At 43.6% G+C, this 17,963-nt stretch overlaps 1 protein-coding gene across 2 annotated transcripts in view; it reads left to right on the top strand.

The window, feature by feature from the left end:
• Positions 1-17,353, top strand: part of LIAS (lipoic acid synthetase) — a 33,198-nt gene extending 15,845 nt beyond the window's left edge. For both annotated transcript variants that reach the window (XM_089654033.1, XM_089654032.1), the window contains 7 exons: positions 922-1,078; positions 1,662-1,719; positions 2,507-2,635; positions 7,122-7,267; positions 10,996-11,066; positions 14,628-14,739; positions 16,120-17,353. In XM_089654033.1, the coding sequence (XP_089510159.1) occupies positions 922-1,078; positions 1,662-1,719; positions 2,507-2,635; positions 7,122-7,267; positions 10,996-11,066; positions 14,628-14,739; positions 16,120-16,172 (726 nt within the window). In that variant the 3' untranslated portion in view covers positions 16,173-17,353. The remainder of the gene's footprint in view (positions 1-921; positions 1,079-1,661; positions 1,720-2,506; positions 2,636-7,121; positions 7,268-10,995; positions 11,067-14,627; positions 14,740-16,119) is intronic.
• The last annotated feature ends 610 nt before the right edge of the window (positions 17,354-17,963 follow it).

Below are 17,963 nucleotides of genomic sequence, written 5' to 3'. Positions count from 1 at the left end.
ACTGTATTAAGCAAAATAAGGTTAGAATTTGTCAAGAATAATTTGTTTTATAAATAGACTGCTTTTCTGTAAAAGTTTTATTTATTTATTTTTACATTTTTTGTCTTTAAGTCAGTACTTTTATTTCCTTTTATTACTATTTAGATACAATATTTGCTGTGCAAATTTCCCACTAATAGACAAAATGACATAACCTAAGATTTGTGTCTTCTCTCTCTCCCCTCCTCCCTCTCTCTCTCCCCCCCTCCCTCTCTCCCCCATCTCTCTCTCTCTCCCCCCCCCTCCCCTCCCTCTCTCTCTCTCCCCCTCCCCTCCCTCTCTCTCTCCCCCCTCCCCTACCTCTCCCCCTCCCCTCTCTCCCCCCTCCCTCTCTCTCCCCTCCCTTTCTCTCCCCCCCTCTCTCCCCCCTCTCTTTCTCTCTCTTTCCTTCCCTCCCCTCCCCCCCCTCCCTTCACCCCCTCTCCCCCCTCTCTCTGCCCTCTCCCTCCCTCCTCTCTCTCTCTCTCTCTCCCTCCCACCTCTCTCTCTCTTTCTTTCTCCCCCCCCTCCCTTCACCCCCTCTCTCCCCCCCTCTCTCTCCTCTCTCTCTCCACCCCCCCCCCCCCCCTCTCTCTTTTTTTCTCTCTCTTCCTCTTTCATAGCCTAGATAGAGTAGGCAGGAAGAGAGGATAAAAAAACAGTCTGAGGTTCAACTATTGGGCCTTAAACAGCAAAGCAGTCAGTATAAGCCTGCAGAGCCTAGAGTTCATCCTGCTGTTTTGAAATCATATACTTTACTGCTGGCTGCCTTTCTTTAGCCCTGAACATAATAAATCTAAAATTATAAATGACATCTTGGGTTTTTTGCTCTTAGATATGGTTTATGTTTCCAGACATTAGAGGTAATATATCAGTGTTTGTTTCTTTCTGATTTATTGCCAGTTAATGGGAGATACATGTACCCGAGGCTGCCGCTTCTGTTCAGTAAAAACATCCAGACAACCTCCTCCACTGGACCCAGAGGAGCCATACAACACTGCTAAAGCCATAGCAGAATGGGGACTGGACTATGTGGTTCTCACATCTGTGGATAGAGATGGTTGGTATGCTTGTCAGCCGCTTTCAGTAGGCATATGTATATGGAATAAAACCCAGCTAGTAAAAGAGCCTTATTTCTCTATGCCCATATAAATATGAAGGCTTGTCCTATACAGTGCCTTGACAAAGTATTCATACCCCTTGAAATTGTCAACATTTTGCCTTGTTACAACCAAAAACACAAATGTATTTTAGTGGGATTTTATGTGATAGACCAACACAAAGTGGCACATAATTGTGAAGTGGAAGGAAAATTATAAATAGTTTTCAACATTTTTTTACAAATATCTAGAAAGTGTAAAAGCAAAACTCCAGTTCTAATAAAAAAAAAAGTAATTGCCAAGAAAAAAAGCTGCTCTCCACTCCTGAACACGCTGGTACTGTGTTTTTTTCCTGCCTTTAATTGCCTGTAAATGCCTTTATGTACAAGGACATATAAGCTAGCAGAGAGGGGCTTTTAGAATAAAAATGTCAACTGCCTATAAAAGTGGAGTTTTTGATGCCCAGTGTGCATGGGGCATAAAGCTATTATACCTTTTATTTTTTAATGATTCTCTTTTTACATTTCATGTATTTCTATTTAGATCTCCCAGATGGAGGTGCTGAACACTTTGCTAAAACTGTGTCTCACTTGAAAGAAAGGTAAGTGCATAAACACTTTGGAAGGTCAACAGTCGGTTAATTATCAAAGTAATTGCTCTTTGATCACTGCAAGATTGTTAAATCTGTTATACTAAATGCTCTTAATGGGCTCTGTATGACCTTCATAAGATTGAGTTAGAAAGGTGCATTAAAGTGTTACTAAACCCAGGACCCTGCATTCACTCTATCTGGTCTTCCACAGTTCACAGAGCATGGAAATACAATTATTTTATATATATTTTAAATATAAACCGCTAAATATTTTTTCTCAACAGCTGTTAGAGCAGTCTTGTGACTTCTATCAGTGTCCAGCAGGGCACTGGTTAAAGCTTGTAGGAGGAGTTTTCATTCTCCTCTCACTGTCCTATTAATCTGCAGGACCCCTGACCCCCTGTCTGGACAGTGCTGAATGGCCCTGTGCTGATCACATGCACCCTCCCAAGAAAAAGATAAAACTCTCTAGCAATACACACTAAACTGAGCATGTACAGCTTGCCCCCAAGGCTCTGTTCTATCAGGAGATGAAATGGGGACAGTAGAAAAAGGGGAGGATCAGAAAAGACAGGGTCAAACATCCTTTTTACACAATGCAGAGGATTAACCCCTTAGGTTCCACAGTGAGTATAACAAACATGCTTTACTTATTGATTTTACTGTTGTGAGTTTAGTAACACTTGAAATAAAATATTATGGTGTGATATGTAGAGATATAGAGATATTTTTCTCATTTTTACTTGTATGCATAGATTTTCTGTAAACATTTTACCTTTTTAATTTTTCTGTGCAGAAATCCTAAAATACTTGTTGAGTGTTTAACACCAGACTTCCGAGGCGATACGAACGCTGTAGAAATCATTGTTCAATCTGGTCTAGATGTCTTTGCTCACAATGTGGAGACAGTGCCAGCTTTACAAAGGTACTAATGCACACTTATCAATAGTATGTCCTTCGAATTATCACATTATGGGTTAGCTGGAACTGTCCAACCTAGAACAGAAATAGTTGTCAATCCTTAACTGGTTAAAGTGGAGCTTCACCCAAAAGGGGAAAGTTCTGCTTGACTGCCTCCTCCCCCCTCCTCTTTAAAATTGGGCATTCATTTTTTTTTTGGGGGGGGGGCAAAGGAGAGACAACATGGTTTTGACAGGTTCAACACATCCGCCCGCTCCGCCTACAGCCTTTTGGGACACATCACAGGTCCCAGAAGACTGCTGGACCATTCCCAAAGTGCAGCGCAGCTCGCACATGTGCAGTGAGGACATTGCTGGGTCCCTGGACATGTGCGTGTCCTTATATTAAAAGTCAGTAACTACAGTATTTGTAGCTGGCTGACTTTAAATTTTTTAAGGGGACACTGAAGCTCCTCTTTAACTCGCATACTTTTAATAAAATGTTTAAAAACTGACCTTTTTACTGAAACCTACCTCAAACCTTTTGTCCCTCCACACACCTTAGAATCAGAGTTTTGTTCCTGTTGGAATATCTTTGCAGGTGACAATGGGCAGTTAGCCCTTTCCTTTTCTGATTGTAGCAAGTAATGTTGACATGAGTCTTATCAGTTTGAGTATGAGTGATCTTAGGATAATTTTGCATGGACTGTTGTGATCGGCTCTCGAAAGCAGTCTACTAATGGTCAGATTATTGGCATTTTTCGTCCGACTTTCACATTGTGTGTACTAGGTTTTAAATCTCCTGCGAATTACCGCTTTTCTTGTTGACAAATCTATAGTCACTTGATCATGCAACTGAGCTATGATCTCACAATGCTGCAATTCAATCACATTGTGCATGTTGTGTACAATTAATCATGTCCATAGAAATTACTGGGGTGTGCAATTAATCTCTAAGGCTAGGTTCACACTATTGTGGCTTTGCAGGCTGCATTTCCATTTATTTGAATGGGCTGCTGCGCTTGCGTTTTATGCAGGAAAAAGGTTCCTGCAGCATTTTGAAAATGCAGCGGCCAAGAAATCACATGGTGCTTTTGCACCATGCGATTATCCTGTGATTCCTGCACCCGCATTTTTAGATGCATGGGGGTGCCGTTAAGATTGAATGGCAGTCCTACGTTTTTTCAAAGAGCAGCGTGTTTTGGCTGTGGGTGGTTGTGGGTATGGGAACAGCTGCGATTCCCGCACCCCCAACCACTTGCAATAGTGTGAATCTAGCCTACGTGTTTTTTATACAAGAATTGCTTGTTTCACCCCTGCAGAAGTACTTGCTGGGACTTTCTGTTTTTTTACATGCGGTACTTATTTTGGTGCTTGCACACTGCAGTCTGTACACAGGTATGGCAGCCAGCTGGGACACAGATCAGAAAATGTATGCATTTGAGAAAAGGCCAGAACTGTATGAATCCACTTGGGCTACTTGTGCCTCCAGGGAAGGCTTCCCCTCCAACAGAACACAATAGCTCTGTGGGAGGGATTTCCCCATTAAAACTGATTGTGTTGATGGGGGAATCAAGCAGTTTTCTTTTTCTGCAATCCATGGTCTATTGCTTGTCTTAGCCAGCCAAAATCCTGGATATTGGATGTCATTAAATAATACCTATACACAGAAAAGAAAATTGTGCGCAATTAATCACTTGACTTTTGCTCATAAAAGCAATCTAATCTCTAGGCGATTTTCCATTCTCTGTGATTAAAATCTCCTTAAACCTTTACAGCTGTTAAATGTAAAGCTGAAGCTTAGGTATGGACCATTTTACATAGTTACATTGGTCCAGCTTTGACCAATGTAAGTATGCATGTGCCATACCTGGGCAATCCCTGTGGAATCTAGAAAATAATGTAGTAGGCACTACAGTGATGTCTCCTGCCCTTTGGGCTCCTTGCTGAGCGGCTGCCCTGCTGCTTGATCAATAGAGGGAGGTCCTTGTATGGCACACTCCTAGCATTTCTTCAGGGAATGCAAAGCATTCTCTGATTGTACAAGATGGAGAGGCGGGCAGTGATGTCACATTCTCCACCTCGTCTAATCAGAGAACACTTTGCATTCATTGAGAGTGCATAGTATTCTCTGCATGGTGCCCATGCTGATCGACCAACCTCCTGTGTTCACTAAACAGCAGGGCAGCTGCTCAGCAAGGGATCCCTGTAGTAGCAGTGTCTATTAAATTGATTTCCAGCAGGTGGATTATCCAGATTTTGGCACATGTTTACATATACTATATAGCCAAAAGTATTGGGACGCCTGCCTTTACACACACATGAACTTTAGTGGTATCCCAGTCTAAGTCCGTAGGGTTCAATATTGAGTTGGCCCACCCTTCACAGCTTCAGCTCTTCTGGGAAGGCTTTCCACAAGGTGTTAGGAGTGTGTCTATGGGAATGTTTGACCATTCTTCCAGAAACACATTTGTGAGGTCAGGCACTGATGTCAGACGAGAAGGCCTGGCTCGCAGTCTCCTCTCTAATTCATCTCAAAGGTGTTCTATTGGGTTGAAGTCAGGACTCTGTTCAGGCCAGTCAAGTTCTTCCACCTTAAACTCGCTCCTCCATGTCTTTATGGGCCTTGCTTTGTACACTGGTGCGCAGTCATGTTGGAAAAGGAAAGGGGCCATCCCCAAACTGTTCCCACAAAGTTGGGAGCATGAAATTGTCCAATATGTCTTGCTTTGCTGACGTCTTAAGAGTTCCCTTCACTGGAACTAAGAGGCCAAGCCCAACCCCTAAAAAACAGCCCCATGCCGTAATCCCCCTCCACCAAACTTTACACATGGAACAAAGCAGTCAGGCAAGTTCCGTTCTCCTGGCAACCACCAAACCCAGACATGTCCATCGGATTGCCAGAGAAGCGTGCTCTAGAGTCCAGTGGCGGCATGATTTACTCCACTGCATCTGACGCTTTGCATTGCATTTGGTTATGTAAGGCTTGGATGCTGCTGCTCGGCCATGGAAACCCATTCCATGAAGCTCTCTACGCACTGTTATGGTGCTAATCTGAAGGTCACATGAAGCTTGGAGGTTGTTCACTATTGACTGCAGACAGTTGGCAATTTCTGCACACCGTAGGGTTCAGCATGCACTGACCCCGCTCTGTCATTTTACGTGGCTGTTGTTCCCAGTTTCTTCCACTTTGTTATAATATCACTAACAGTTGACCGTGGATTATTTAGTAGAAAGGAAATTTCCCGGATGGACTTATTGCACAGGTGGCAACCTATCACCGTACCACTCTTGAATTCACTGAGCTCCTGAGACCCATTCTTTCACAAATGTTTGTAGAAGCAGTCTGCATGCCTAGGTACTTGATTTTGTACACCAGTTGCCATGGAGGTGATTGGAACACCTGAATCCTATGATTTGGAGGGGTGTCCTAATATTTTGGCAATATAGTGTATATTGGTCAAATCCAGACCAATGTAACTATGCAAAGTCGTCCATACCTAAACTTTAGCTTTCATTTTACTGTGCATATTATCCTGCTAATCATATGTTATCCAATGGAGATGCCAAACTAAAGTCCTTACTAAAGTTACACCAGCATACACGCATCAGCGCAAGAGTCCCCAAACTTTTTAAACAAAGGGCCGGTTCACTATTTGTCACATTGCCCCTGCGTCAATGGTTAGAATAAATAAGATATGCCCCTACGGCACAGCAAGTAAAAAATATGGTCCGACATCAGCAGAAACAGTAAATGCCTGTGCACCAAGGTTCAATAGGCATAATAAATGCCCCTGCATCAGTGGTAAGTGGAAGTAGAAAATGCTCCTACTTCTGTGTTTATTAGGAAAAATAAATGCCCAGGGTCAGGAGGAATAAACCATGCACTGGCATCCATGGCAGTAAAAAAATGTTCAGTTTTTGGTGGTGAGTAGGAGTAATATATGCCTCAGCATCAGTGGCCATGGTATTAAAACTTTCCCCAGAAAAAAATGCCCCCGCATTGGTTATCAGTGGAGGAAAATATGCCCCTGCTTCACTGGTCATTGGAAGTATTAAAAGCCCCGGTCAGTGAGAGTAATACTGTACATACTGTGTCAATGGTTAGAATGGTGCCCCTATGTCAGTGGAATGAATGGTGCTGCTGTGTCGGTGGGAGTAATGGTGCCAGTGTGTCAGTGGTCAGTGGAAAATGGTGCGTCATCATTGTGTTTCTGTGATCACTTGCTTTTCATGATCCATGTTTAGCACTACTCTTTGTATGGATGTTACATTTGGGACTATACAGGCAACATGACCTGTATATTCACATGAAAAATCTCTGTATGTGAACTGTATATCGATTATAAATATGATTTGCACAAAATTGATTACATAATCAATATTTTACTTTTACCTGATTAAAAATGAAACACATAATTTGAACCGTTTTTTTACTTCTGTACATAATGAAACAAAAAACATTATGCGATCCCTTTAATCGCACAGAATTTTCTATCCTTAATCGTCCAGGTATGTACGTGACCCTCGGGCTAATTTTGAACAGTCTGTAAGTGTCTTGAGGCATGCAAAACACATCCGTCCAGACATTGTAACAAAAACCTCCATCATGCTGGGTTTAGGAGAGACAGATGAGCAAGTGTATGAGACAATGACAGGTATGTGACATGAGATAAATATTGGTATATGTGCATGTAGCAATAGAAATGCTGTTCCCTCTATAGCAATTCAAGTATTTCTAGCTTATTGCAAGAGAATGTTAAAAGAGAAGTAAGGGCTTAAGGAACAAAAACATTATACTCACCTAGGTGGAAGCAGCATCAATCCAATGCTGCATCTATACCCTGCCGGCTCTGCACAGAGAACTGAGCAATCAAACACTGTGATCGCTCAGTTATCCCCCTCCGCTCTGAGCAAAGAGCAGTGACTGTCAGTCTCCAGCTCTCTGCTCTGCCCTTCAGCGCTCACTGAAGCGCTGGGCTGTGGAGGGGGCAAGAGGGGCTGGCTCAGGCTCTTGGCGGATCACTGAGAGGCTGAGCCAGGTGCCAGTCTAGGCTTCTGGGTGGACCCCGACCATATGGTTGGGATCTTTTCAGAGTCTGCTCCGGCTATGTGAAATCAGCCAACAGCGGGCTTCAGCCTGCTGTTGGCTGAAAACGGATAACAGGAGTGCAAAACTAACTGCACTCCTGTGATCCATGGGATAAGTATAGCCAAAAAATGGTTGTAAAGACTCAAGGTTAACCCGTATCACTGACCCAATGCTGACCGCCACAGAATTTTGTAGGTACTGTACCCAGGGGTGTTTTTACCACCAGGCAAACATAGCATTTGCCTAGGGTGGCATTTTTTCAGGGGGGCAGCAGCATTTTTCAGGGGGCCAGCGGTATTTTTCTGGGGGGCAGCACCGCCCCCCAAAAGAAGGGATGGAAGAAAGGACACGCAGCATGGGGACCAGGTGGTATCTGAGAGAGGCTGCTTGATGGTGTATACAGAACTTGACTCTTGTTCCCGGGGATGTCAGACGCTGTGAAGATGAGTGTCTTCTCTCATGCTAGGGTGATGGGGGGTTGCCAGTGTGTATGGAAGGCCCTCTTGGGTGGGGGGGGGCTGGGATGGGGTGTTGCTGGTCAATGTCAGGCTCTTATCGTGGGGGAGGGAGGTGTTTGTCAGTGTCAGAGTGGGGGGGGGCAATTTTTGTGTTGCCTAGGGCAGCACGAAACCTAAATACACCACTGACTGTACCTCCTTATATTCCTCTCAGGTGACGCTCACAACTTAGGGAACCCGTTTATTTCTGCAAAATATATCTCTAGCATAGTTGTCTGTATCTCAGAGGAATGACCTTGAGACCCCTATTTCTGTGGAGGAGATCACCACGGCTATCTCCACCCTTGCCCCAGTAAAGTCTCCCGGCCGAGATGGGCTCCCCCTGGATTTTTATTCTACCTACTCGGAGGTTCTAATTCCGGAATTACTGCACCTCTTCAAAAGTATTTTCACAGAGGGTGCCCTGCCGGATTCTATATGTGAAGCTCTAATAATAGTGAATCATATCAGCATATTTCCCTAATACAGGTAGATATTAAGATCATGGCTAAAATTTTGGCTTTTACATCTCAATCAAGTTATCCTATCTTTAATACACCCTGACCAAACGGGATTTATGCCAGGGAAAAACACTGCTATGAATATTCGTCACTTATGCATGAATATACAAGCCTCCCATGATGAAGTCGGTACTAGGGCAGTGGTGATGCTCGGCGCTGCAAAAGCGCTTGATTCAGTGGAGTGGAGCCATCTCTGGGAGTGTCTGGAGGGGTTTAGTTTTGGGCCCAATTGCATTAAATAGGTGCAATTGCTGTATTTTCCCCCTATTGCCAGTGTGTCTGTCAACGGGTGGATATCAGACATTTTTCCCTTGGGCCGAGGGACCCATCAGGGTTGCCCTCTGTCCCCCTTGTACGCGCTTGCGGTGGAACCCCTGGCCACTCTGCTCAGACGACACCCTGATATTAGGGGCCTCTGGGTTGGCTCCTTGGTGGAATCTGTTGGAATGTATGCGGTCTATATGTTTTTTTACCTGGCTGACACAGGCCCCTCTCTAAGTACTGCTTTACAGATCATTGAGGAGTTTGGAACACACTCTGGGCTGCTTGTCAATTGGAGTTAGTCGCAGATCCTTTCCCACGACATCTGTCCTCCATCGTACATTTCTGGTTCCCTGCCTCTATGCAGAGTTTCTACAATCCAATATTTGGGAGTTTCTGTTAGCAGGGAGCTCTGAGGTTACCCCACGCTCAGTATCGAGCCACTATTTACTATCCTTAAGGCACGCATCCAATCGTGGGCAAGGCTCCCACTGGGGGTAATGGGAAGAATTAACCTAGTCAAAATGATCCTCCTGCCTAAGTTCCTTTATATATTCTGGCACTCCCTGATACTGCTACCCCTGAAAACCTTCAAAACACTTGAATGAATTCTTAACTCGTTTATCTGGGGATCGGGTAGACACAAGATCTCCTGGCTCGTACTCAAAAACCCCCACTAGCTAAATCGGAGACCGATCGTTACCATGCTCTGGTGTGTGGGCGGCCCGGTCGTACTTTGTTTTCCCCCCTACAGGTAGCGTTGCTGGACAGCGGGCATCCCGGTGCTCATGCTCCTCACAACACAATAGGGCATCACCACAAACGTATCTGAGAGCTGGCTCTTCGTCTCGTGAACGCCCCCTCCTATCACTCATATGTTCCCCTTTGGCTGCTTAAACTCCTCACTATCCCTAACCTTAAGATGAGGTGCTTGGGCCCATTGGGCCCAAGACGTTCCAAACCTTAAAAGAGGAATTTGACCTCCCTAACCATATGTTATTTAGATATTTACAACTCTGTCACGCCTTGAGGGCCCAATTTCCAGAGCCAGCTCCTCTACTTCAACCTCTAACATTGATAGATGTGGTGCTTGGGTCCGAATCTACCAAGCTGATTTCGGTCTTATACACTGCATTGCGCACTCCCACAATAGCTAACATAGCGGAGGGGGCCAAATCCTGCTGGAAGCCATTGGAGTCAGAGATCTGGGATGAGATATTGGAGGGCACCAAGTTGCCTTCACCGAGACTCCCCAACAGACTTGCTCAGCTCTATATAGTACATCAAGCTTATCTTACCCCACTTCGGGTCTCTAGATTTCATCCCGAGCAGAACCCTCTGCTCTCGATGCCTCAGGGACACTGGCACCTTTTTCCACCTCAAATGGTCCTGTCCAATTATTCAGATGTACTAGGAACAAATCATCAAGTTGCTCCATGATCACATGGGCTCACCTTTACAATTAGATCCCAGAGTGTGTCTTGGTCTTCTCCCTGACCTGCCTGAGGACAAATTCCTTGTTACACTCTTATGTGAATCCCTATTTAGTGCCCAAAAATTAGATGCACACCGCTGGATGCAGACAACCATCCGTACCCTCCAGGCATGGTTGATTGAAGTTAATTCACCTCTTCTATATCTGTATAAACAAAGGATGCCCCACGAAGTACAACAAAATATGGGATAGATGGCTTGCTTCACCTGCCACCTATGCAACCTGATTTAAAGGCGATATCCGTGGCTGGGTTCCTCTCACTGAATTTTGTATTGCTCTACCCCCAGACACTGAATACTAGTGCACTTTGCTATGTTATTTGATCTATGTTATGTTTGCTATCTAACCTTTTTTGTCATTTCACATGTCTCCTGGAAATGCTCCTTGTTACAATACATGTAAACAAATTCTGTGTGCTTTGCTTGGGTTTAATTACTTTTAAAGTAAACTAAGTAGAAGTGGAAATAAAGCAGTTATATGTACATTTACATCAGTATGCAAACTACATTATCTTTTTTAGCTTTGCGAGAAGCAGATGTGGACTGTCTGACCCTTGGCCAGTATATGCAGCCAACTAAACGTCATCTAAAGGTAATAAACCATTTCTGAGATAAACATAGCTAAAGTAAGTGTTTGACTACCTTTTTATAAGTATAACTGCATTTAAAGTTACTTATAACCTCTGTTTGTATTTCCATTTTTGCAGCATATTGGGATAACACCTACTTTATGTTTGTTATATGTTTCTATTCACATAGTATAACTTAAAAAAAAATGCTGTCTACCTTTTTAAAATGCTCTTTTGAGAACTCCAGGCTTGGAAAAATGTACTTAGCTTCCCTTTCTCTGTATTGTTTATTAGGGTGCTGTGGAATTATGTTTGTAATTAACACTAATTGTACTTAGCTGGTAGATCTCATTGTCAGTCGTAAACTAGATTTGAACACTGTCTGTCGTATCGATGGGTTAAGGACTTAAGCTGACCATACATGGATCAAAATGTGGTTGGTTCAGTAGGGACTGGCTGAATTTTAATCCATGTATGGGTACTGTCATTGAAAAGAGGTCAATTCACTGATTGACCTCTGCTTAACCAGACTGCAGCGCTGATCAGTGTATTCTGATGGTAGGGAAGTCTCTCTGCTGTCAGAATACAATGACACAATGGGGAGAATTCCTGCATCCACCTTGAATGTGTGGATGGAGAATTGGAGAGAGTTTTCTTTTGTTCAACCCACTGGCTATCTTTAGAAACTTGACTTCAGCATTGTATGGTAATGAGGGGAAACTGAGTGTGTCCCTAGTCTGTGTGCGGTAACAGGCTCGCTGTGAAAATGTTCAGAATAGTTTGCAGCCTGCCCAGAGGTCTGCTTCAAAAAAAAGTAATAAATATATATATTTTTTATTTTTAGGTGTGCAATGTGTATGGAATCACATACCAAACATATAGTGGAATTTTCTTAAATTTGACTGCAAAAATAGAAATACTCTTTAAAATGTATGTAGTGACATCACTGCTCAGTATGGTTGTCACCCTAAGATAAGAAGTGTGGATAATAGAAGGATTACCAGGTTAAAATGAAGGAAAAAAGTATTAAAAAAATAATAATAATAATCTCACACCAGATTGTAATCCTGCCCTTGGGTGATACATTACTCCTGGATACAGTGCAGTGAGTGAGCATTGCCACCCTAGGACAGGAACTGTGATACAGAGACCACATCTAAGGAGTGGTAAGCTGCAGTACTATCAATTATTGTTCTTGGCTTTAAATACACTTTAACCACAAGCCACCAGGCAATTATACCCTCTTCCTGCCCAGGCCAATTTTCAGCTTTCAGCGCTGTCGCACTTTGAATGACAATTGCGTGGTCATGCAACACTGCACCCATATGAAATTTTTATCATTTTTTTGAGACAGATAGAGCTTTCTTTTGGTGGTATTTAATCACCTCTGGGTTTTTTATTTTTTGCTAAACAAACCAAAAACAACTGAAAATTTTGAAAAAAAGTTTTTTTCTTAGTTTTTGTTTTAAAATTTTGTAAATAAGTGATTTTTCTCCTTCACTGATATGCGCTAATGAGGCTGCAGTGATGGGCACTGATAGGTGGCACTGATGAGGAGGCACTGGTAGGTGGCACTGATAGGCATTGATGGGCACTGAAATGCAGCACTCATATATGGCACTGATAGGCGGCACTAACTGGCACTGATAGGCGGCACTGACTGGCACTGATAGGCGGCACTGATGTGCAGTGATAGGTGGCACTGATTGGCAGCACTGATAGGTGGCACTGACTGGCATTGATAGGTGGCACTGACTGGCACAGATAGGTGACACTGAAAGGCAGCTCAGATGGGCACTGATATGTGGCATTGATGTGCCCTGGTAGGTACTGATATGTGGCATTGATGTGGCACTGATGGGCACTGACAACTGGCATTGATGGACACTGACAGGTGGCACTGCTGGGGCTACACAGATCATCAGGGCACACTGATCATCAGTGCTCTGATGATCTGTGTACATGTCCTCTCCGAGGAATGCCGATTACCGGCTCTCCTGTCCTATCGAGCCGTCAGCGTGACAGCTCGTGAGGAGAGAAATGCTGATAACCGGCATTTCCCTATATACATGAGATCAGCTGTGACTGGACATAGCTGATCACATGACCGAGCTGAAATCTTCGGCTCTTTCCGGTGATTGTTGATCTGCTGTGACCGAGGGACACAGAGCAGCGCCAATAGCCACGCTGCGCGCTCCCGGAGCCACTCATGCGCGGTTAGAATGGGAGGACGTAATATGACGTCCTCCCAGAATGAGAGAACCACCTTGCGCCCATCATTGCACTATATGGCGGGTGGGAGGTGGTTAAGGACTGTAGAATGCAAATTTTGTCCTTTTGTTTTGCATATTGTCAGTTTTTGTATGTGAATTGCTTCGGTTCATACCAGTGGTACACTGTTATGCAAATAGCAGCTTTTACTAGGTCTTACTGTCTACCTGGCTTGTGATTGGCCAGTTAGTGCCAGGTGTATTCTGGGGCTCATGCTGTCTGCAATGTCTGCTGTTGCTATTAAACAGTTATGCACAATCCACACGTATATTAAAAATTAGGAATTGAAAACGAGTATTTCCTCTGCCCCTGCACTCTCTTCCTGAGTTGCTGGAGCAGAACACAATGGCTTTAGCTGCTTTGCAATTAAAAGCAAGTCTGGAGCATGGATATCTGAATGTGACCTTTTTTTATTGTCATAAATGCCGTTTGCTGTCATGTTAGTAAGTACACAATGTAAAGAACATCACCAACCTAGCAGTGAACAGCACTTTTGATGGAAAACTGCCCATGCCTGGACTGGCTTCAGAACTGGATGAATCCGTCCAGGCTGCATATAGATCCAACAGTGACGGTATAGTAGTGGTGCGGGTGTGACTTAGGAGTGGCATTGGCATAGGAGCAGCAGACAGGTAAGTAACCACTGACACCAATGATCTCAGATTATTGCAACTGAGAGTACAGCTTGGCTCTGCCCTCGCTCCCTCCTGACTGGCTGTGATTGACAGCCAATGGCTCCTGCTGCTGTGTCTCAACCAATGAGAAGATGAAGACCCAGGAGAGCCGCTGCTCTTGTGTACATTGCTGGATTGAGAACGGGTTCAGGTAAGCATAAAGTGGGGCTGAGGGGGGAGCTGCACACTGAAGGTTTTATGCAGTCTATGCATGGAGGCAAAAAACCTTCAGCCTTTAGAACCACTTTAAGTCTTTGAAATTTCACAAGGTGAATGTTTATACTGATGTCATCAGCTGGGGCTTTCTTCATTCTCACTTTATGGCATCAATGTCATTCTTTACTGCTGCTCAGGCCTTTCAGCACTTCTCCTTACCCATTCTGTAGTGCTCCCTGGTCTTCCATATGCTTCGCTGGCCCCCATGATGGATGCCCAGCCCCCTCTGTTAACTAGGGACTACTTTCTGCTGCACTCTACTAAGAAACCGCTACATGCTTGAATGATTGCAAGGTATTGAGGATAAAATAAATGGTGTGAATGTATGGATTTTCATACAGCTGCCATACTGCCATGCTTACTGCATAGATTTGGAAGGTAACAGGTGGATACTTGATATCTATTTCTTTATATCCTCGGCAGGTTGAAGAATATGTCACACCGGAAAAGTTTAAATACTGGGAAGAAGTAGGGAACAAATTAGGATTCCTTTATACAGCCAGTGGACCTCTGGTTCGATCATCCTATAAAGCAGGTATGCCCAGTGGTGCTGTTGAAGTGACCATACTTGCCATGATTTTAGTCAGATTGCGGCTTAATCAGGCAAATTTGAGCCATGGGTGGCTTTTCAATTTAAAAACTGACTGAGCTGGGTAGAAAATTCTTGGACAATCTGATAGGATGGAGTCACTGTTGGCGTATTCAGGCAGCTGCTGGTGCTGTATTTATGCTGATTTTGGGAGAAATCTAAGGCCTTATGCACACAGGGCGCCTGTTTAGTCCTCTGAACTCCAGAACTGGCAGGAAAAAAATGCTTAAAAAAATGTGTGTAAAGCAGCGTATTACATATGCATGTAGGTGCATGAAGCTCTTGAGCGTTAATGGATTCTATTGGCAATATTAATTTATCCTGACCATTAGAATTAATTAATGTTCAAATGCGCCTGAACACATCTAGTGTTTAGTGTACCTGTAAATTCCATATCGTACAGTACATGACACAGGTCCCTACTGCTTGCTAAAAAATAGACTCATAAAGTTTTATGGATACACTTGGTGGGGGAAGGGAGGAGGGGCAGTCCCAGTCAAAGTCCCTGCCCCTGTAAAGCTTTTGCTAGTGCCCCAATCACCTGAGGGTACTCCAAAATATGGAATTTTAGGTACTCCTTAGATTGTAAGCTCCAAGGAGCATGGCCCTCCTAATCCTCTTGTATTGAACTGTATTGTTGCTGTATTGTCTCCCTTTATATTGTAAAGTGCTGAGCAAACTGTTGGAGCTGTATAAGTCCTGTATAATAATGTCAAAATTCATTTTCTATTGTAGTTTACTAGACTTGGATATGCTGGCTGCATTAGTTTTCTTTATTAGGTTTGTTTTTTTTTATGTTATTTTTCAACTTTCTTAAACAGATCAGGCTGTCCAGCAATAGTGGCAGTTATAGGGTTGGGACAACAATTTACAACTGGCAGGGGTGCTTACAATGGTCAGCTTTTATTCATTTATGTAAAACCATTATCCCAATAATAAAAAAAAAATGTTGCTATAACTTCCTAAAAAATTATAGCTAGAGGTTGGCTTTAATTTGTTAGATGCACTAGCAGATTTAAATGAATTTGACTAACCCTACCCTCTTCCTGGATTAACAATGCTTCTGTCAAATGTGTCTCCATTGCTCCTCCATCCAGAGTGGAGACACCCCAAGACTGTAAGTGTGTTAATGGCTGAACCACCACGTTAAAAAAAGAATATAAAAAAGAAAACTCATGCAGCCATGACACTAAAGGATTGGCAAGCTGACATATATGATTTTTGCTTTTGAGTTTAATACTACTTTAAGCTCGGGGACCTCATATTTTTTTTTGTCAGTGGAAGGGCAATGCTGTATCACAAACTAACCTTTATTTTATTCATTAGGTGAATTCTTTTTGAAGAATTTGGTGGAGAAAAGGAAGACAAAAGTTGCCTAAAGGATACAGTTCTATTTTGTATGAACTATTGTACTCAACAACCAGAATCGTGCTGTAGAAATGATGATATTCGGGGAAGATTTAGAAGGCCGAGGAGAATGAATATGATGGATGTACGTCTTATTTAGCAAGGGATTTGTGATGATTTTCATTGATCTTGCAACTCTTCCACCCAAATGCCTGCAAACCTTTCTGCAAACATTTGTAATAAATGGAGCACAGTGCTTGTAAAATGCCCTGCTTCATACAACCGTCCATCTGATCAAAGGAAGGTTGTGCAGTACTATAGTGACCACTGGAGCCGGGAGGAGGGGAAACACAAGACCAGATATATATATATAAATGCATTTTCCAGAGTAAATGCACAGTCATTACCTGAATATGTCTTTTTAAACCCTGCCTTCTTCTATAATCTGGTGTTACGGATACGTGGACTGTAAACTCACATGCAGAATTAATGGCTAATTTTTAATGGAAATAGTAGAAATGTGTTATGGGAATCATTCAATAGCCTCAAGCAAGAATCTTGCAATTGGGAGACATTTTGACAGTTTGTATGGAACATATTGCCTTGTTCCATATGTGGTGCACAGTACTGCTTTTGCTATACAGCCTCTGCAACCAAGTGAGTATAAACCCAGAGTCACTATAGAGATCTTTTGACTGTGTGCTGTGTACTGCTGTACCGAACACGCAGGCTAAGCTCCAGCCTAAATCCACCCAGAATTACATGCCCAAGTAGCAGCTGATGTATTCTTAACCCCTTCCCGCCGGCGCCTCCTGGCCCTTTAAGAGTTTCAGAAGGCGGCGTTTAGGGATCATGTGACCGCCGTGACGTGTCATCATGGCGGTCACATGATCGGGAAAGGTCCCGATCGAAAGAGCAGACCGGGACCTTTCCGTGAGTACCGGACAGGTTTGCTGGGAGCGCGCGGGGTACGTGCTCTCAGCACATGTTTTTTGTTAATTGCATGCAAATGTGCGGCCGCTCGGCGTCTAGGCCCAGACGCCGGGAGGCCGCACATTTGTGTGCGGCCGGCGTGAAGAGGTTAATTTCCCAACAGCAGGAGAGCTGCAAGTAAATTGATTTCCTTTTAAGTACATGGTGTGAACATATTCTCTGTGACTAATAGTATGTTTGCAACTGACAAGACTTTAAACAATATAGAACATTGAATTGACGCATCCTGAATGCTCTGTATTTTATTTTTTCTAACAATTAATAGTAAAGGTCAAAAACAGATTTCTTTATCGCACATCACAGGACACAGAGCAGGCTATTCATGACTGTGGGTTATAGGCTACCTATAGGTGAATGAACACTGGCTGACCAATCACAGAGGAGGCCCCCCTCTATATAACCCCTCCCATACAGGAAGTACCTGAGTTATGCTCTTGGAGCATACCTGAAAGGCCAGAACGGTTCCATTAGAGAATCAGGGACTTTAATTGGATCCATTCGGAAGGCTATGAGTTAAATGGATGCTATCCGAGCCTCACTGGAAAAGGAGAAGAATCTTCAAGGTTTTGTCTGTAATGCAGCCTTACAGCGCTGGACCCCGTGCAGATGGAACCCTGTGCTGTTTTAAATCTGACCAAGGCGCTTCCAGCGGGGTACTATATGGGTCCAAGGCAGTAGCTCCTCAGCATGGGGACTGAGTCCTTGAAGGTCTGTATGACAATGCCCGCAGTGATGGGTGAAAGTTGGTGTTCCGTCAAGGGACCTGTGGCTGGACTGGTAAGATATCTCCTTTTTTTTTCTCTCTGTAAAGAGAAACAAACAAAAGATCT

The sequence above is a fragment of the Staurois parvus genome, unplaced genomic scaffold, assembly GCF_062004578.1.
Source record: "Staurois parvus isolate SC_StPar_1 unplaced genomic scaffold, SC_StPar_1.0 ptg000734l, whole genome shotgun sequence".
In the NCBI taxonomy this organism is placed as follows: Eukaryota; Metazoa; Chordata; class Amphibia; order Anura; family Ranidae; genus Staurois; species Staurois parvus.
This window is presented reverse-complemented; position numbering and strand designations above follow the sequence as displayed.